A 21,441-nucleotide genomic window follows, 5' to 3' on the forward strand; every position below is an offset into this window, starting at 1 on the left:
GGGGAGATCTCCCTGGGCGTTAGGTGAAACCTCACCCAAGGAAGCGCTCTTGACTTTGATCGAGCAAGAGCTCATGAGCAGGTGGAGCAGGTACAAGTGAAGAGCGGCGTAATAAAGCAAAGTGCACACTCAAGGAGGGAGTGCGGGTGTGCTCCCGAGGCGAGTGGCACCGTGGGGGTCAATGGGTGGTCTTATGGCTGGAGTTTTAAGCAGGGGGTGGAATATTCATCAGGTTAAGCGGTTTTTCCACGGAATAGGGAGGGTTTTCTGGGATTTATAGGGTAACGCCCTCTTTTTGTCCTTGGCTGGTCTTCCTGGGAACTGTCAGGGTGCCAAGGGGTATGATTTTAGTATGCTAATGAGTGTATAACTTATTCTGAGGTGAGGCCTGGCTCAGCTTCTCCATGCTGGATCCAGTAAATTTTGGCAGGTCTGTTACGTGTACTCTCCTTCCCCACACCCTGCAAGTACAGTTTACACACAATGTTTAAAATAAAAACAAGCATCTAACCGAATGTGAACACTGGCCAAAATCCCGAACCCCCTCCCTGCTCCCGTCTGGCTATCCACCTACTGTAACAACTTCAGATGCCAACTGCAGGTCCAGGGTGTTGACCTGCGCTTCTCAGAGACTGGCTATAAATGAGAGGTTCCCACAGCCCCCTCCTTTGTTTAAATTAATTTGCTAAAATGGCTTTCGGAACTCAAGAAAACCAGTTTCCTTACTAGATTACCGGTTTATTACAAAGGCTACTAAAGGATACAAATCAACAGGCAAACAAAGAGATCCAGGAGGTAAGGTCCTGGCTGCTGGAGCTTCTGCCCCTGTGGAGTCTGGGCCCAGCACCGATCTGGAAGCTCTCTGAACCCCACCCTTTTGGGGTCTTATGGGGTCTTCATTACAAAAGACATGATAGAGTAAATCTTCAATGGTGATTGATTCAACCTCCGGCCCCCAATCCCATCCTTGTAGGTAAGGGGGTGGGACTGAAAGTTCCAACTATCTAACCAAAGTTGGTTCCCCAGGCAACCAGCCCCCATCCTTAGGTTACTCCAAGCTTCTGAGCCAACAAATTAACTTAACAGTTGGCCTCTTTACTGCTTAAAACACTTAAGAAATTCCAAGGGTTTTAGAAGCTCTGTGCTTGGAACAAGAACAAGACCAAATATGTACTTATTATTATCACAATTTCACACTTGGTCACTTGGTTAAGCTGGTGCTGGCCAGGTTTCTCCACTGGAATGTTAGTATTTTTCCCTTTCCATATACTATTGTTAGAAAGTCTCTGGTTTTAATTTGCATTTCAGCAATGACTAATGATGTCAAGATATCTTCTCATGTACTTATTTGCCATCCATATAACTTCTTTGGTGTCCAAATAGCTTTTTAATTGGGCAGTTTAATTCTTATAGAATTCTTTATAAATTTGGCATGCATTCCAAAATAAATTATAAACATCAGTGTACTTCCCTCTAAACACTTTAGCATGTAAAACAGTAATGAGTTCAACTTTTTTACATACAAGAAAGAAATGAAATACAAGAAATATAAATGACATACAAGATCTGAAGTTTATACTTGATGAGATTTGACGAAGGCTACTTGTGTGTGTCTACTGAAATCACCACAACTACTATGTTTAAGAAAGACAGAGTTCATTCACTGTCTTATTTGAGGGAGGATTGTGATCAGTGAAATAAGCAGGGAGGAGTTTTGTAACTGCTCCACAGCCCCTTTGTTTGGAGATGTCTTAAATATTTTTTCTACAGCAGGGGAAACATGCAGAAAAGAGGTTATATTTATCAATACATAAAGCAGTGTGGCATGGACACATATAGTTAGTGTCCTCAAAGATCTTGCTATTCAAATTCGGAGGCTGTCTGTGTATGGAAGAGGAAGCAAGGATAAGGGTCTCCTTAGGTAGGTGACCTCGTCCTCCTTTGGGGATGTACAGGGCATAGGTGACACTATCTTATCAATGCTGACCAGAAAATTCCTGTCTGACTACATTTCTCCGGGGAGGTTGAAACTACAATCAGGTCAGGTACTAAGCCCTGGTTTGGTGACTTGGCCCAGCAGAAGTGACACCATGTGGGGCCTGTGCCTTTCTTTTTAACACGTATAACCCAAACTAATGTCAGGATGTAGAAAGTTTTATTGGTTTTTTAGACCCATTGGTGGTTGCAATCTTTTCAAACAGAAAACCAGTGCTCCAAACAATCTACCTGTAGTGCAAGGCCTGGGTTGAAACTCTGGGCTACAAACATAGGATATGCAAATCCCCCTCTCTTAAATATTGCTTTGATGGGCTGAGATCTTCCTGCCTAAGCCTCCTCCCACCCAGGCCACTTCCCTCTGTTAAAAAACAAAATTCAACTGAGTAAATTTAAAGGTCTAATTGGCTTTATTTAACGACTCATTAGTCAGGCAACATCCCCCTGAAAAATAGAAGGGAGCTGTGCAAAATGAAAGCCTTATAGGCAGAAGGAGGCAGGACAAGGAAGTCCTTCAACAATGAGTGGAATGTTTCAGGCAAAGTTGACTTCCTTTGGGGGACAGGCGAGGGATGGGGGTGTCTATCAGGTGGGTATCCTCACTAGTGTTGACCAGGAACATTCCAACTGATAAGATTACATTCCTGGAAGAGGCTGAAACTGCAGTTAGGTAAATCTGGGTTTGGTGATGCGGCCTTAACGTAAGTGACTCCATCGTGGACATGTTGTCTCTTTTTTAACACCTCCTAGGCCCTGCTGACTATGTTGGCTCTCAGTCCTCTCTGGAAGGTTAGGAGGTCACCTCTTGGTGACAGACACCAGACACCTAGTCACCTCTTTCCTCACTTGCAGCAGATGCTAGAACCTTTGTAACAGTGGTCTGTGGGGATATCCCAGGGACTGTTAGTGTTAAACATCCTCAATCATTTTTCAGTTTATAAAATACTTTTCCTGTATGTGATGCCATCCAATCCTCTTAGCCACCCATTGATGATTAGTCTGATTTGACCTATAAGAATATGGAGTCTCAGAGAGGTACAGTAACTTTCCCAAGACTACAGAGCTGATAAATGCTGGAGCTGGGATTTGAACTGCGGCATCCTGAATCCCACCAGCCCGTTAGGCTGAGTGGGCACCTGCAGGCATCCCAGTGGCCCGTCCCCATTTACATACAGTATTGCTTCCATGGGAAAGCCGTATTCTGGGTCACCAACACTCCCTGTCTGGGAGATAGCCAGTGTGAAAAGGGCCTCCCTTCAAAGAATGCAGGGACCACCCTGGGCTTGTCGCCAGGACAGCCTGACCTTACTGCACTGTGCAGCCCAAAGAGGCCATTGCTGGCGCTGGCGTTCATAATGGAGGACCTGGAGGACGTAGTCCTGGACCACACGGACAAGGTGAGGGCGGCTTCAAGGCTGTTTGTCCTTACCTCTGGGCCTGGGGCCACTCCTGCCTATTTCTTGAGGGCATCCTTAGAGCTAGGGGTACTGCAGGCTGGACCCTGCTGCTGGGAGAGGTTCTGATAAGGACTAGATGGGTTAGAGATGGGAGCCACTACTTTCTGCTTCCTGGAAGAGGTGGCATTTGGTGAATGAGCCAGATATTTTTGGTAAGATTGGAAAGCAGAGGGGTCATTCGAATGGAGGAGAGAACATCATTAGAACTTTAGAGGTGGAGAAGGACCCTTGTTGTGTGAGTTTATATGGATTGGAATATTGGGAGTGACGGCCAGAAGGGTTGTGGGGGTCCCCTCATGGAGATCTCCACCTCTAGCCTTTACTTAGTGTGCAGGAGGGGGCCACAGAAAAATTTCAGTGGGGGGAGGCCCCCATCCAGTAGGATCTTGTTGGGAAGTTGGGTCTGGGCTCTCCAGGCAGGGTGTGTAGGGTTAGGAGAGGGGAAAGTGGGCAGGAGAGGCCACTGCAGACTCACCATGGTTGGCCAGGTGGGCAGAGTGTGGACGGTCACCGTCTTGTCCTGTCTGGCTAGCTGGGAAGGACAGCATTTGCCATGCTGCCAGGCATGGGCGGCTGGATGCTCTGGACTTCCGTGTAGGCTCTGGCTGCGACCACAGTGTCAGAGACAAGGTACTGTGACCATGGGTCCCAGGGGAGGGCCACACTCAAGGTTCCCAACCAGAACGGTTGCTGGCAGCTCACCCCTGCCTGCGTCTGGAGTGGCACACCGGAGAGGCAGGTGGCCCCAAGGTCAGAGTATGTCTGATGTCACCCAGCCGGCATTCTGCGAGCACACGCCGTGGGCCAGCCCTGGACTGCGGCTGGGAGCACAGGGAGGCCCAAGACACAGTTTCTTACTCAAGGAACTCAGTGCCACAGTCCTTGTGAAGAGCTGTGCCCCCTGTGGGAGCCTGGGTGGCAGATCTCTTGGTTGGTAGTGCTGCCTGGAGTGGGTTTGAGCAGGACAATGATTCCACTGGGGATCTGTTTTGAGGGGTGAGAGGAAGAGCTGGGGGGATGATAGCCCCACACCTGCTGGTTATTTGCTCATTTTGTGATTTAGCAATCATCTCTGATTATGGCAAAGAGAGGAGGAGGGCCCTGAGAAGGGAGCAGTTCGTTCAGGGTGGAGAGCTAACGAGCAGCATTCCACCAATCTGAGAAGGGGTTGGTGGATGGGCACTGCGGGGACTGGCCTGCAAATGATTTAGATCAATGGATTAGCCAAATACGTTGCAGCAAATTCTGAACAATGCTTCCAACCAAGGGACATGCTCCACTATTAGCCTGATGAATGTGTTTGGCCAAGACAAGAGTTCTGTATATGAGCCAGGGACAGAGTGCTCACCAACCGACGCACCACAGGATCTTACAACGGGAAGGGTCTGCATCCATGGCCACTTCAACCTTCTGATTTTATAGATGTGGAAACTGAGGCGCAGAGGGGGGATGTTTTAGCCAAGGTCACACAGCAAGACAAAGGTCAAGCCGGGCTTGGAACCAGCATCCTAGCCCTGTGTGCCTCCCTCTCCTCAGCCTCCCCGTGGGGACACTGAGGCTTTGGCTTATGCACTGAATCTGCCTGTCCACACTCAGTCTTTCAGGATGAAGGTGCTGAGTCAGGTCCTGAGAATGAGATCAGGCTGATTTCCGTCATTCCAAAACATGGGCTGAGCAGGTTTCTCTGGGCCAGACTCTGGGACTAGTGGAGTAAAGGACAGGCAAGGACACAGTTACCCAGGAGGCAGAAAATGATTGTGCTCAGTATCTTGGGAGGACAGGAGCACCAAAACTAGAAAGCAAGAAAAGTCCAGCTTTGATGAACTGAAAGAATCTTACAATCAGAAGTTCTAGAAAGAAGCTCTTAATATTGCATGACCCTCTAAGTTCTGTATTTTCAGATGAGGAGTGTTGTCATCTAGGGAGGAGGCATAGTGAGCTTTCCAAGGCTCCGGACCTCTGAAGATCTGACTCCTGCTGGGATCCCACAGCCTGATAAGGGGGACAGACCTGTCAAAGCCAGCGACAATACAGGGCATGCCATAGGCGTTGTAACAGCAGGGAGGCTTTGAGAGCCCAGAGAGGGTGATTCATTGCCCTGGGAACACGAAGGAGATGCTGACAAGGCCTCGTAGAGGTGAAGAGTCCGGGCATCCTCACAGGCGGAGGGGAGAGGGCTCTGGGCCCAAGGCCAAGGCCGCCTCCGGCCTAGCTCTCCTGCCTCTGAGCCGCCTGCCCTGCTCAGGCAGAATGCAAGTGCCCTGTTGGGCAGTCCATGCCACCTGCAGCTTTAAAGAGCAGAACATGGATATTTATAACCCAGAAGGAAGAATAAAGTCCTGCCCTGTCTCCACAGCCCTGCTAACAGAGGGCATGTGTCAGCTCCCCAAGGTTCACCTGCTTTCTTCATGTCTCTTTGAACAGAGACTTCACACTGTGGCCACATTCCCATTGCCTGATCCTTGCTTGCAGCATGAAGCCAGATACACAGCTCTAAGTGAGCCCGTGGAGAGGAGCAGAATAGAGCTGTTGAGTGGATTTTTGAACTTAACATTTATTCATTAATAAATAATGAACATTTATTTAATAATCATAAAAGAAATTTAACTGTTTCATATTTGATTCCCATAAGATTGTTATAGCTGTTGAATGTGTGTGTATATTTACGATGGGTTAAGTGTGCGTTTAGCTATTTTAAGTACTGCGTTGAGTTTGGTGTACGTTCACATCCTCGGTGGGCGCTTTAAAGATCTGCGCCTGAATGTCAATGTCTTGACTCCTTCCTCAGCAAGGTACTGAGACAGGCCAGGGCGGAAGGAGGAGCCTGAGCTAGGAGCCCCCGTGACTGGCACATCAGTGTTGCGGGGGCTTTCTGGGCGTGATGAGTGGCTCAAGCTGGACCTCCCCTTCTGGATGCTTTGCTGTATTCCTCCTGGCATCTTGCTCTGGCACTCCGTCTGCGGTTCCTTGTTAGAGACGTAACTCTCCTCTGCTGGCCCCTCCCAGCCCTTGTCCTCTATGCTGGGGCCCCTTCACCCTCTGCAGAGGGATCCCTTCCGAGACAACCCTCAGCAGGCTGCCCACAGCAGGAGCCACTTCTAGTACAAAGAACAGTGTGCCCTCTGCCCTGCCCGCCTCTCTGGTGGAGCTCCTCTCTGGGCTCTGCGCTGTTGCCTTTAGACTTCTCAGATGTGAGGCAACTGCCAGTCTTCTGGCTCTCCGAATCCAGCAGATGCATGGCAAGCTTTCCTTCACATTATTTACTCATTGAACAAATAGCTATTGAGTGTCTGCCATGTGCCCCAGGCCCTGTTCTAGGCACTTGGGGAAACAGTGGAGAAATAAAACTCCCTGCCCTTGTGGTGCCATGTTCTAACAAAAAGAGTCAGAAATAAACAATAAGCATAGTATACATGCAAATTATAGAATACGTTAGGTGGTCAGTGCCATGGGGAAAAAGGAAAAGTCAAGTCGAGCAGGGTAATGATCAGGAGGACGGGGGCGGAGTTGTGGTTTGAACTAATGTGTTCCGGGCGGGCCACACTATTCAGTGAGGAGCTGACATCTTGAGCAAAGGTGAAGGAGGCGAGTACCTGGGCCGCGTGGCTGGGCACAGCCCGAGCACAGAGCAGCCGCTGGGCCTCGGCCTTGAGCCGAAGATGGGGATGGATCTGGGGTGCCCAAGGAGCACTGGCTTTAGACAGGAATATGGAAAGTACGGGATTTTTTTTTTTTAAGTTATGTGTCTGCCTTGAAGTGTAAGAGGAGAGAGACCAGGACTTGGCCCTTGAAAGTGCCCCTAGTTACAGTTTTTGGCCCAAGGACAGGGTAGCATTGGCCCAGCGTTCAGAGCCTCAGCTTGTCGCAGGCTTGCTCTGTGACCCTAGACATGTCACTTCCCGTCTCTGGACCTCAGCTTCCATTTCTATAAAGTGAGGGGCTGCTCCCTGGGCCTGCGAGGGTCTGTGATTCTCCTGGCCCCTCAGGAGCCCTCTCCTCCCAGGCGGGGAACACAGCCCTTTGCCTGGCTGCAGGCCGGGGCCACCTGGCTGTGCTGCAGCGACTCGTGGCCATCAGGCTGGACCGGGAGGAGCGGAGCGCGGTGAGTGCCTGCCTGGAGGATGCAGAGATGTGTGACAGTCACTTACTCCTTGCTTTTGAGGACCCCACAGCCCGGGCTGCTCCTGATTCTCCCCTGGTGGGAACCCTGAAGCTGACAACACCTTTCTGGACTAACAGCCCACCAGGAAAAGATGAGCAGCAGCAAGAAACGCCTGGCTGAGTGGGTCACTAGGCACGAGGGGTCAGCAAGAGGTCCTGCACCTGGTGTGCGCTCAGAGAAGGGAGAGGTCACAGCGGCCAGGGTGCTCAGAGGTGGCTTCCCGGAGTACGAGGGCGTAGACAGGCAGCAGGGGTGAGGCGCTGGGAGGGCAGGGAGAGCAGGAGCGGCGGTGTGGAGGAGGGAGGGAAGGCCCCCCATGCCCTTCAGAGTGAGAGGCTCAGGTGCGGGGCTCAGGGAGCCACAGACGGCCAGGGGCTCCGTCCTCAGTCGTAGGGCCGTGGGGCGCCCGCAGAGCCCTGCCGCCTGAGGCAGGGGTGTCCGCTCTCCTCAGGGTCAGGCCTCGGCCTCCGGCTCACACGCGGCCCCGAGTGCTTCAGGAGGTCCGACCGCGCTGCGTGCAGCTGCTGACGGGACCCACGCCGACTGCGGGCAGCTCCTCCTGGGGGCCCAGAGCTACGGGAACGCCCTCGCCCAGGTAGCCAGGCCTCCCCACGAACGAAGTCTGCCTCAGCTGCTGGACCGTGACCCTGTCAACTGTAGCAGCCTCAGCGACTCCAGAGCTAGGAAGCAGCAGGCCCTGGGTCTGGTCTTGGCTTCTCCATGGCTGATCTCTGTGACCTTGGGCAAGTTACTTAACTTCTCTGAGCCTCATTTCCCAACTAAAAAATGGGGATTCTATACACTGAAATTTACATCACTGTGAGGATTAAATACCTCTCACAACAGGAGCTGGACACCCGTTAGTGTCAGCTTCTTATTGGACACTTGATTGTTCACAAGCCCCTTTATTACTTCAGAAAAATTTCCCCCATTTTATGGAAGAGGAAACTGAAGCTTAGAGAGGTTCAGTGACTTTCCCAGGTCACCAGCTGGTAAGAAGCAAAGCTGAGTCTGAAAAGCCTATTTGTGACTTCAGAGCTCGTGGCCTGGAAGGTTTGCCCGGCCTGTGCAGGGGCCGCCCCAGCCCTCAGAGCAGGAGTCTGGGTGTGGCCCTGGGGCAGGCCTATTCTCTCCTCGCCATTGTGCTCAAGTCAGGTGTTAGAAATTCGCCTCTATGCCCTGGAAATGGGGGTCAGGGCCTTTCTTTAGGTGGGGTGTTAGTGTTTCTGTTTTTGTTTGCTTTTTAAAATCAATGATAAATAATCTTTCTTGGCTGGTTCAATGGCTACAGGATCTGGGATTCTATATGTGCTCTAAATTTCAATAACAAAGCAAAAATATTAATAATAAAACATACATAAATAGTAGCCAAAGTTGTTTAAAAAAAAAACAGAGGAATTAAAATGGTATGCTCCAGAGTATTTAATACGAAAGAAGACAGTCAAGGAAAAACAGAACAAAAAAGACAGGAGATGTGTAGAAAATAAATAGTAAAAGGGCAAATGCAAATTTACTAATAATATCAATGTTAAACTCCCATAAGTGTGAACAATGTTTTCTAAGCCAAGAACAATTTGCAGAACTCTCCTAGAAGGTGCGGCAACTACCCAGAGCTACCCAGGGGTGTGGGGGGACACCAAGGACAGGAGAGAGAAAGTAGCTGCCCCTGGGCACCCGCCTCCATCCCCTTTGGTCTGCAGGCCCCTCCCTGTGCCCAGTGCAGGTACTGGGAGGGGGCAAAGAGGCAAAGAATCATGGCTATCTCCCATCAGTAACAGCACGGGAGTGGAGACTGGGGAGATAGCTGATGAGGTGGGACGCCCCCATGGGACCCCCCCAGCTCCCCCCACTGCACTGGGCCTTGTGTGCTCACCTTGGCTTGAGGATTCTGGAAGGGGCCACTTTCCGTTTCCACACTCCTACCCCTCGAAGTTCCATGCAGCAGGGTCTCTGAGGAGGGGGTGGACCAAATGACTGCCTTCCCCACTGGGAGGCCGACTGGCGTCCACTCACCCTGTGCACTTGGCTCAGACGGGACTTTGGGAGGGTGACCATCTTGTCCCAGTGTGCCCAGAACTGTCCTGGTCTTAAAACTGTAAGTCCTGAGTCCTAGGGGACCTTCAGTCTCAGGCGGTCAGGGGCAGTTGGTCCCCGGACGGGGCCTGCCTGGGTGAGTGGCGAGGTAGCTCGTGTGAGCTTGTTGTGGGGCCGGGGGTGGGCTCTGACTGGGGAGAACACTGAGAAGGTCCATGTGGGGGGAAGCCCTCACTCTGGCCTTGCCCAGGCACACTGAGACTAAATCCCACTGGGCAGTACATGCCAGGTGGGGTTTGCCTGTACTGACAGATCTCATTATCTCCCTCTCTGAAAATTATCTCCTCGGAGTCTATACTGCGTGTGTCTTTTCCAGCTGAGGAATTGTGCAGGCTTTGGCCTACATTCCAGAATTTGTGACAGGAGGGAACAAAAATGCTAAGACCACAGTGAGCTCCTTTTGCTGGTTACCAGGCCTGTGCAAGTCATTGATTTCTCCAGCCTCAGGGTTTAATGGACAGGATAGTCCTGGGGGAGATGTAAACCCTCGTGGAATGATGAATCTCAAAGTGCTTTGCAAACCTCACTGTGAGGGGTCTTCAGGACATTGCATTGATGCCTGTTTCCCTTTAGAGAAAGCAGAGCTGCCTCCACATTCAGCCCTTGGTGGCTCCCAGTACATGGCCTGGGCCCTCATCCACACAGGAGGCCGCATCAACGTGGCTGATCATGTAAGTGTGGGGCCTGCATATGTACCTCTACATGTATGGGATGACATATGTACAAATTTTTGCACTATTGTTTGTAACAGCAAAAGATTGGAATCCACATTTAAATAGACAATTTAATAAATTAAATGTATCTTAATTTAAATGGAGTGCTATGAAATGGAGTGTTAGGCAGCTGTAAAAATGAATGAGGGAGTTTACCTAACGGACATCTACAGAACACTCCACTCAAAAGCAGCAGGATACACATTTTTGTCTAGTGCACATGGAACATTTTCAAGAACAGATCATATTTTAGGCAACAAAAAGAGCCTCAGTAAATTCAAAAAGATTGAAATTGTACCAACCAGTTTCTCAGACCACAAAAGTAGGAAACTAGAAATAAATTACATGAAGAAAATGAGAAATCCCACAAGCACATGGAGGCTTCACAACATGCTCCTAAATAATCAATGGATCAATGACCAAATAAAAGCAGAGATCAAGCAATATATGGAGACAAATTACAACAATAATTCCACACCACAAAATCTGGGATGTGGTGAAGGCCTTGCTAAGAGGGAAGTATACTGCAATACAGGCCTACCTCAGGAAAGAACAATCTCATATGAACAGCCTAAACTCACAATTAATGAAACTAGAAAAAGAAGAAAAAATGACACCCAAAGTCAGTAGAAGGAGGGAAATAATAAAGATTACAGTAGGAATAAATAAAATCAAGAAGAATAAAATAATAGAAAGAATTAATGAAAGCAGGAGCTGGTTCTTTGAGAAAATAAACAAAATAGATAAACCCCTAGCCACACACATCAATAAAAAAAGAGTCTACACACATAAACAGAATCAGAAATGAGAAAGGAAAAATGACTACAGACACCACAGAAATACAAAGAATTATTAGAGAATACTATGAAAAATTATATGGTAACAAACTGGATAACCTAGAAGAAACGGACAACTTTTTAGAAAAATACCTTTCGAGGCTGACCTAGGAAGAAACAAAAAATCTGAATAGACCAACTACCAGCAACAAAATTGAATTGGTAATCAAAAAACTGCCTAAGAACAAAATCCCTGAACCAGATAGTTTCACTGCTGAATTTTATCAAAAATTTTGTGAAGACCTAATAACCATCTTCCATAAAGTTTTCCAAAAAGTAGAAGAGGAGGCCAGCATCACTCATTCTATGAGGCCAGCATCACTCTAGTACCAAAACCAGGCAAAGACACCACAAAAAAAGAAAATTACAGACCAATATACCTGATGAACATAGATGCAAAAATACTCAACAAAATATTAGCAAACCAAATTCAAAAATACATCAAGAGGATCATACACCATGACCAAGTGGGATTCATCCCAGGGATGCAAGGATGGTACAACATTTGAAAATCCATCAACATCATCCACCACATCAACAAAAAGAAGGACAAAAACCACATGATCATCTCTATTGACACTATAAAGGCATTTGACAAAATTCAATATCTATTCATGATAAAAACTCTCAACAAAATGGGTGTAGAGGGCAAGTACCTCAACATAATAAAGGCCATATATGACAAACCCACAGCCAATATCATACTTAACAGCGAGAAGCTGAAACTTTTTTCTTTTGATCAGGAACAAGACAAGGATGCCCACTGTCCCCACTTTTATTGATCATATTCCTGGATAAACATGAGCAACTTTTTCCAGAATGCATTTCCTCAGGCAAGGGAAACAAAAGCAAAAATGAACAAGTGGGACTATATCAAACTAAAAAGCTTCTGTACAGCAAAGAACACCATCAGTTGAACAAAAAGGCATCCTAGAGTATGGGAGAATATATTCATAAATGACAGATCTAATAAGGGGTTGACATCCAAAATATACAAAGAACTCATGCACCTCAACAAAAATAAAGCAAGTAATTCAATTAAAAAATGGGCAGAGGATCTGAACAGACAGTTCTCCAATGAAGAAATTCAGATGGACAACAGGCACATGAAAAGATGCTCCACATCGCTAATCATCAGAGAAATGCAAATTAAACCCACAGTTAGGATGGCCAACATCCAAAAGACAAACAATAACAAATGCTGGCGAGGATGTGGAGAAAGGGGAACCCTCCTACACTGCTGGTGGGAATGTAAACTAATTCAACCATTGTGGAAAGCAATATGGAGGTTCCTCAAAAAACTAAAAATAGAAATACCATTTGACCCAGAAATTCCACTCCTAGGAATTTACCAAAAGAAAACAACTTCTCAGACTCAAAAAGACATATGTACCCATATGTTTATTGCAGCACTATTTACAATAGCCAAGATATGGAAGCAACCTAAGTGTCCATCAGTAGATGAATGGATAAAGAAGATGTCGTACATATACACAATGGAATATTATTCAGCTATAAGAAAGACACAAATCCTACCATTTGCAACAACATGGATGAAGCCAGAGGGTATTATGCTCGGTGAAATAAGTCAGGCAGAAAAAGACAAATACCAAATGTTTCCTTCATTTGTGGAGTATAACGATGAAGCAAAACTGAAGGAACAAAATAGCATCAGACTCACAGACTCCAAGATGGGACTATCAGTTGGGGGAGGGTGGGTTGGGAGGGAGGGAGAAGGGGATTGAGGGGTAATATGACTGGTGCACATGGTGTGTGTGTGGATCACAGGGAAGACAGTGTAACACAGAGAAGACAAATAGCGACTCTGTGGCATCTTACTACTCTAATGGACAGTAACTGCAATGGGGTATGGGGGGGACTCAATAATAAGGGTGAATGTAGTAACCACATTGTTATTCTTGTGAAACCTTCACAAGAGTGTATATCAGTGGATATATAATAAAAAGAATATATGCAAAGAAAATGAGGGAGTTTCAAAAAATATATTTATATGAAAGAATCTTCAATACATAGTTATGTGAAAAGAGTAAGATGTACATTCTCCAAAGTAAGGTACCAAAGCTCCTTGGAGAAATGGCTGATTCTAAGATTGGGGCAGGAAGTACATAGGATAAGTCTGGAGCATCTTGTAGTGAAAGAAAGTAAAGAAGTATTCCGCAGAAACAAGTGTTAAGGGCCTAATATACAAAATGTATAAACAACTCGTGCCACTCAACAACAACAAAAAACAAATAATTCTATTAAAAAGGGACCTGAATAGATGTTTCTCCAAAGAAGACATATACATGGCCGACACATCAAAAGATGCTCAACATCACTAATCAACAGGGAAATGCAAATCAAAACCACAATGAGATGTCACCTCACACAGTCAGAATGGCTAGTGTCAACAAGACAACAAATAACAAGTGTTGGCAAAGGATGTGGAGAAAAGGGAGCCCTCCTGCACTGCCAGTGGGATTGCAAATTGGTGCGGCAGCTATGGCAAGCAGTATGGAGGTTTCTCAAAAAACTAAAAATAGAAATACCATATGACCCAGCAATTACATCTGGGAATCTACCCAAAGAAAAAAATCATTAATTAAAAAAGATATGTGCACCCCTATGTTTATTGCAGCATTATGTACCATTGAGCCACCTGGTGGGGAGTGGGGAGAGGGAATGGAGGAACAGCCCATCATCACCCCACAACCCACTGTGTGTGAGAAAGGGTTGGGGGTCCTTCCTGGCTCATCTTGCCCCTGGAGTGGCTGCGTCCTCAGGAGGCTGGAGGCTTGAGAAGAACTGAAGACTTGATAAGGCCAAGGAAGGCCCAGGCTCCAGAGGCCAAAGGGCATTTGCACATGTAGCCCAGCCCTTGGGCTGGTGTGGGGAAGAGCCGGGGACAGGGAACAGGCTCTGCGGTTGGACCTGTGACGGGCTCCCTGCTTTGAGCTGGGCGCCAGGGCAGCTGGTGGGGTATGAACAGGAGCTTCCCATTCCTGTCTCACCCTCACCCCGCAGGCCCCTGCGGGTGCTTGAGGTGAGCACTGTGCAGGAGGCCTGGAGCAACGGGCCTGGGAGCCTGACAGAGGCGGGCAAAGGGACACAATGAGCGCAAGCCCCTTCTCCGGGCTCTGGGTTCATCCGAGAAATGAGCTGATAACACCTATTCACAGGTGGTGGTGAAGAGTTGTGCAGGCTGTTTCAGGAACTCTAAGATGTGGTAAATTCTTTAGAAACACAAGAAGTGGTTGTTGGAGTCATTATTATTGTCTTACTCAACCTGTGACTTCCACATCCCTCGTCACACCAAGAAAACCTTGCTGCTCTCCAGTATAGACTGCTGGAAATGGCTTTCTTTGGGCAGGAGGGTTTCTATTCAGTGCTAAGGCCAGCCTGTACCCCTCCTGTAGAAACTCTGGCTTCCCTTCTTGCTTTGTAAATGCAGCAAGGAGAAAACGTCCTGGCGGCGGCCGCCCGCAGCAGCCACATCAGCCTGGTGGACGTGATCATAAAAGCTGATCGTTTCTACAAATGGGAGAAGGTACGTGACCTTGTGCTTGGTTTTTCCATTTTGGAAAGGGAGTGAGCAGCTTTGAACCCCAGACCTGACAATTCAGGAGCCCCTCAGTTTCCAAGGGGGTGATAATCCCTACCTTACCTTACAAACACCAGGGTGTCTCTGAGCATCTGGAGATGAGTGAGCTTCCAAACCACAGTGAAACAAGGCTGACTGAGGTCCACGCCAGTGTGGCGATGCTGCAGGACACTGCTTCAGCTCCTGGCTGATGGATGAATGCCTGTGCGAATGAAGACATGGCGAGTTGGTTCCAGCTCACGGCCATCTTCAGGTGATTGGAATTGCTGCTTGGGGTGTTGTATTCAAGCAACTTTCTGGGCCCATGTGCTGGGATTGATTAGTGATGTCTGCTGTGGAATTGGAAAAGTTGCAGGTACAGGCCATGCATTGGCTGCTCTTAGCTGTCAGCAAATGGAAGTGTTGTGGGGAGGTTTTTGGTATCTTTGAGGATTGTCTTTATACATAGAAAATAATTTTTGTATTTACTTCAGTTTGAAAAATTAATACTAAATTTATTACACATTTTAAAACCTAATTTTCCTTAAACTTTTAAATTCATTTATTAATCTTATCACTTTTATAAAACTAGTAAATTTAAACACTTTCAAGGAAGCCTTTTGGTTAATGTTTTGTCCCATGTTTAAATGTCATTAATGAAACTACCTGAAACATTTAAAATTGAATGAATACATTCAATAGATTTTCTTTTTAAGTACTTCAAATGCCTCCTAAATTCTTAAATTATCCTAGTAAATCCAATAAATTAAGCCCATAAATAAAGTGAATCTCAAATATCTTAAGCATTCCAATATGGTTTACAAACTTGGCAAACTAGTCTTACACCTCTTAAATAAGCCACCATTCCAATAGTAAATTTCAATAAGATCATAAGATATTCTCTTCCGCTGACCTGCTAGATTCTGAGAAACGTGACCCCTTTATATAAAATAGATTATTCCTAAATGTAACCTGAAAATTCTAATACCAAGAGTTTCACAAACTGATTCGTCTCTGTGCTTGATTCTAAGCCACCTCAGGCTTTAAAAGTTCTCAACATTAAGGCAGTGGTGCAGTTAGTAACAATTTCCCCTCATTACCCACAGGCCAATTCAATCAGAATCTCTGACTTAGGGACCAAGTATCCATTTTTTAAAACTCCCAGGTAGCAGCTCAGACGTTGCTCTAAGGAGACGGTTTTTCCACCCCAGGTGAGAGCCAAGCTCCCAGGCCATCACCTCACGGGTGCCTGGCCAGATACTATTGACCAGGATGTAAGATTCAGAACTGCAGATGCCAGGATGCACCTGAGCTTTTTAACAATCAGAACTTTGTATCTACATTCCTTAGAGGGGCTTCTGTGAGTTTAACTTACGCTATTACAGAATTCCTTTTTAACCTCTCATTTTACCACCACTTTGTCTTGCCAATGGGTTTCAGCCCCAGGCAAGTTCACTATGGATTCAGTGAGACTGGGGAATGACAATGGAACGTTCTTGGGGTGAAAGGGTTTATACCCAACTTTATTCCCATGGTGGCAGGTCAATCACTAGAATCCCATCCCCTCAGAGCAAGTCTGCATGCAGCAAGCCGGTCTCTGCCTCTGGGCCTCTCCACCCCTGCAGCCGTTTCAGTCTCTGTCCTCGGTGCTGCCACCACTCCAGCCTCTGCTCTCCTGCAGCCATGCCACTGTGTCGCCCAGAGCACTGGGTGGAGCTCTTTATATAGAGTTAATAACAACATATTGCCCACATGTGTGCAGTGAGCTAGCTGACCAGGGCCAGGGGAGAACCTGGCCATAGGAATTTTCACTTTATCCACACACCTGCTTTGCACAGAAAGAATTCTGTAACTCTGCCCTTCCCTACTTGTTGGGATTCAGTCAATCGAGTTAGTGCCTGATTCTAGGCTTGCCTGATTTTAGCCACAGCTACTGTCATTCTACTGATACTTGTACTATAAGAACACAGAGAAAAGAGAGGAACTGGGAAGGCTTCCTGGAAGAGGTGGCATGTAGGTGGTCTGTTGACTGTGGCAATGGGCTTGAGGAACTGGAAAGTGAGAAAAGGAGTAATAGAGTGCAGCTCAGGTTCCAGAGGTCAAAGCAAGGCAGAGTCTGAGCCCAGACTGGTGGATACTAAGCCCCAGGCCCATGACGACAGTTCCTGGTCCAGGCTCACAGGGGGAAGCCCGGCAGGGATTTTCCGTAGTCGGCTGCTGCACTTCTGGGGTCTGCCCCACAGGACCACCCCTCACGTAAGGACCCCAGTGACACCTTCCAGAAGAGCTTGACCTTTAAGCAGGACCATCAACAGGAAATGCAGCAGCTCCACTCTGTGCTGTGGCGACTGGCCTCCAGGTACCTGCAGTCCCGTGAGTTGGAAGAAGCTCGTGTATTGCTGGGAATTCACCGAGGCCCATGTCCATGCCTGTCCCTAAATCAGAGCCATCAGGGGGCAGAGGGGTGAGGACACTGTGTGTTCAGTTTTCTGTGCCCCTGGGGAAAAAGCCTTTGCAGCCCACAGTCTAGCCATGCCAAGCCACACGCCATTCCCAGCACCAGCCTGCTCTTCTGCTCCTCCAAGCCTTTGCACAGGCTGTGCCCTCCGCCCCTCCCTGCCCATTCACTGTGAACTTCACATTCCTCAAGAACCAGTCTAAGCTGGCACCCACTGTTCACACGCCAGACTAAAGACACTCCCTGTAAAAAGGGGAGGAGCAGCTGGCACCACTATTTAATATCTGGAAATTTTGGCCCTGGTATTAAGACATGAAACAGAAATAGAAGTAAGGAGTATAAATATTGGAAAGGAAGAGAGAGATTTATTAACTTCAGATGCTATAATTATCTACATAGGAAGTCCAGAAGAATCAACGAGAAACTCCTAGAATAAAATTATTCAGAGAAATGGCTAAATGTATGATATAATACCATTGTGGTTAAAATGAAGGTTTCCATGGCCAGGATTTTCACCTGGCCCTGGTCAGCTAGCTCACTACACACATGTGGGTGATACGTTGTTATTGACTCTATATAAAGAGCTCTGCCCAATGCTCTGGGCGGTACAGTAGCACAGCTGCAAGGCTGCAGAGGCTGGTGTGGCAGTGCTGAGGACAAAGACTGGGACAGCTCTGCGGGCAGAGAGGCCCAAAGGCAGAGACTGGCTTGCTGTGTGCAGACTTGATCTTAGTGGACGGGATTCTAGTGACTGACCTGCTACCATGGAAACAAAGTTGAATATAACCCTTTCACCCCAAGAACGTTCTACTGTCATTTCTTTGGTCACATGGAATCCATAGTGAATTTGCCCAGGGCTGAGACCCATTGGCAAGACAACCATGGTTTTCCTATGTGTTCTTCAATAAATGGGCAAATATAGAGAGGTATTTTTTTAAAGGTTTCCCATTTACAATAGTGTGTTTCTAAAAAATACTAGTGAGAATACAACAATAAAAATTAGTTGAGCTATAAAAAGACAACTTGGGTAAGTGGACTGACATTCTATATCCTTGGCTAGAAAAAGTGTACATAGATAGTGATTTTCTCAAATTAGATTGAAAGTTTGATCCAGTTTTAATCAAATCAAAATAAGAGGTTTTTGAAACTTAACTAAAGATTCTACAGTTCCCCTGTAAGAATAAACAGGGATTATATAAATATTCTGAGGGAATAAAGAGTGTCTAACCCAACCAGACTCAGTTTTTTAAAAGCTAAAATAATTAACATAGATACCTGACACAAAATTATGCAAACAAATCAGTGGAATAAATCAGGGAGTCCAAAGGTAAACTGTATCAGATGAGAACTGTCATAGACGGTAAAGGATCCCCAATAAATTGCAGCATTGGGGCATGGGCCAGTGAATGAATGGATCGAATGAAACCACCACACCAAGGGCAGCACCAGAGGGGGTGTGCCCACTGAGGGCTCGGAGATGGCCAGATTATCAGAGGGCACAGTGAACGGACTGACTGGATCTGACAATGGGTGCCTGAGCATGTGTGTCCCCAGCTGACAAAGCAGACCTCATCACAGAGCTTAATAAGTCATCTGCCACCATGGGCACTGGAAAGGTGCACAATTATTTTCCAAACATGGAATATGTTGGAATCACCTGGGAAGCCTTAAGGCCATTCGGTGCCTAGGCCGCACCCAGACCCAAGTATGTTGGAATCTCAGGAGGAAGGCGCATGGGACCCAGGTGTTTCCAAAGAGCTCTTAATGGGTGAGAGCCCCAGGTGCAGAGGAAAGAACATGGCCAGCGCTGTCTCTGACTAAACTGTTCTCTCATCTGTAAAAGAGGGACTAGCATGTAAGGCACAGATTATTGCGGGCAACCAATGAGATGAAGCGAGCAGTGTGCACCACAGTGTCATGACAATGAGTGCAATTCTTGCGTCAGAGTGACTCCAACAGGATGCATGGTGGATGCTCAGGAGAAAGCCTGGGTCTAGGAAGGCTCCAGGGTCCCCAACACAAAACCCCTGCTCCCACACCATCTGAGGCTGTCCCTCCCATCCTGTCCCCATCTCTGGGCTGAGCTCCACTGGACCTTAGAGAAGCATCAGGGAAGGCCTTGGTCTCTGTCTTGCCAATGGGTTTCAGCTCTGGGCAAGTTCACTATGGATTCAGTGAGACTGGGGAATGACAATGGAACATTCTTGGGGTGAAAGGGTTTATACCCAACTTTATTCCCACGGTGGCAGGTCAATCACTAGAATCCCATCCCCTCAGGAGCAAGTCTGCATGTAGCAAGCAGCTCTCTGCCTCTGGGCCTCTCTGCCCCCACAGCCGTCTCAGTCTCTGTCCTCAGCGCTGCCACCGCTCCACTCTCATCTCTGCTCTCCTGCAGCCATGTCACCATGTCGCATGAGTACTGGGCAGAGCTCTTTATATAGAGTCAATAACAACATATTGCCACGTGTGTAGTAAGCTAGCTGACCAGGGCCAGGGGAGAATCCTTCACTTTATCCACAGTCTCTTTCCCACCTGGGCATGTTCAAGAGGTGGCCATGCAGCATGGACACCTGCTCAGACCTGGCTTGGCTAAGGTGGGCTGGGTTGGCTCTGGCTTCTTCTTTTTCTCTCCTCATGGTCCTCAGGTACCAAGAGCTACAGGGAGCACGGCCATCAGATGCTGCTCATTTGGCTGCATGGTGAGGTCATGGTTGGTCAGAGACTACAGCTTCTGGACACTAGAGGGCGCCATATACAAACATGAAACGCCAAAGGAACCTGGTCCAGAGTAAAATTAATATAACTCTGGAGAAAGATTTAAATGACATGGACCTTACGACTCTTCCTGAAAGGGAGTTCAAAATAAAAATCATCAGCATGCTAATGGAGGTAAGGAAAGATATCCAAGAACTCAGGAATGAATTCTGGTCAGAGATCCAATCGTTGAAGAGCACAATGGAGGGTATTAAAAGCAGTTTGGATACGGTGGAGGAGACGATAAATGAAATAGAAACTAGAGAAGAGGAATACAAAGAAGCTGAGGCACAGAGAGAAAAAAGGATCTCTAAGAATGAAAGAATATTGAGAGAACTGTGTGACCAATCCAAACAGAACAATATTTTCATTATAGGGATACCAGAAGAAGAAGAGAAAGAGAAAGGGATAGAAAGTGTCTTTGAGGAGGTAGTTGCTGAAAACTTCCCCAGTCTGGGGAAGGAGATAGTCTCTCAGGCCATGGAGAGCCACAGATCCCCCAACACAAGGGACCCAAGGAAGACAACACCAAGACACATAGTAATAAAATTGGCAAAGATCAAGGATAAGGACAGACTATTAAAAGCATCCAGAGAGAGAAATAAGATCACATACAAAGGACAGCCCATCAGGCTAACATCAGACTTCTCAGCAGAAATCTTACAAGCCAGAAGGGAGTGGCATGATGTATTTAATGCCATGAAGCAGAAGGGCCTGGAACCAAGATTACTTTATCCAGCAAGATTATCATTTAAATTTGAAGGAGGAATTAAACAATTCCCAGATAAGCAAAAGCTGAGAGAATTTACCTCCCACAAACCATCTCTACAGTCTATTTTGGAGGGACTGCTATAGATGGAAGTGTTCCTAACGTTGAATAGCTGTCACCAGAGGTAATAAAACCACAGTAAAGAAAGTAGAACAGCTAATTACTAAGCAAATGCAAAATTAAATTAACTATCCCCAAAGTCAATCAAGGGATAGACAAAAAGTACAGAATATGATACCTTATATATAAAGAATGGAGGAGGAAGAAAAAAGGAGGAGAAACAGAAAAGAACCTTTAGATTGTGTTTGTAACAGCATACTAAGTGAGTTAAGTTAGACTCTTAGATAGTAAGGAAATTAACCTAGAACCTTTGGTAACCACGAATCTAAAGCCTGCAATGACAATAAGTACATACCTATCGATAATCACCCTAAATGTAAATGGACTGAATGCAGCAATCAAAAGACATAGAGTCACTGAGTGGATAAAAAAGCAAGACCCATCTATACGCTGCTTACAAGAGACTCACCTCAAACTCAAAGACATGCACAGACTAAAAGTCAAGGGATGGAAAAAGATATTTCATGCAAACAACAGGGAGAAAAAAGCAGGTGTTGCAGTAC

General features: G+C 46.9%; 1 protein-coding gene across 1 annotated transcript in view; it reads left to right on the forward strand.

The window, feature by feature from the left end:
* ANKDD1A (ankyrin repeat and death domain containing 1A) overlaps positions 1 to 21,441 on the forward strand; it is a 35,722-nt gene that overhangs the window by 9,515 nt on the left and 4,766 nt on the right. The window contains 12 exon segments of the mRNA XM_057489055.1: positions 3,289 to 3,331; positions 3,334 to 3,392; positions 3,985 to 4,000; positions 4,003 to 4,082; positions 7,456 to 7,558; positions 8,115 to 8,209; positions 10,282 to 10,300; positions 10,303 to 10,481; positions 14,709 to 14,804; positions 17,081 to 17,215; positions 17,217 to 17,268; positions 19,941 to 19,994. Coding sequence (XP_057345038.1) covers positions 3,289 to 3,331; positions 3,334 to 3,392; positions 3,985 to 4,000; positions 4,003 to 4,082; positions 7,456 to 7,558; positions 8,115 to 8,209; positions 10,282 to 10,300; positions 10,303 to 10,481; positions 14,709 to 14,804; positions 17,081 to 17,215; positions 17,217 to 17,268; positions 19,941 to 19,994 — 931 coding nt within the window.

The sequence above is a fragment of the Manis pentadactyla genome, chromosome 11 (assembly GCF_030020395.1).
Source record: "Manis pentadactyla isolate mManPen7 chromosome 11, mManPen7.hap1, whole genome shotgun sequence".
In the NCBI taxonomy this organism is placed as follows: Eukaryota; Metazoa; Chordata; class Mammalia; order Pholidota; family Manidae; genus Manis; species Manis pentadactyla.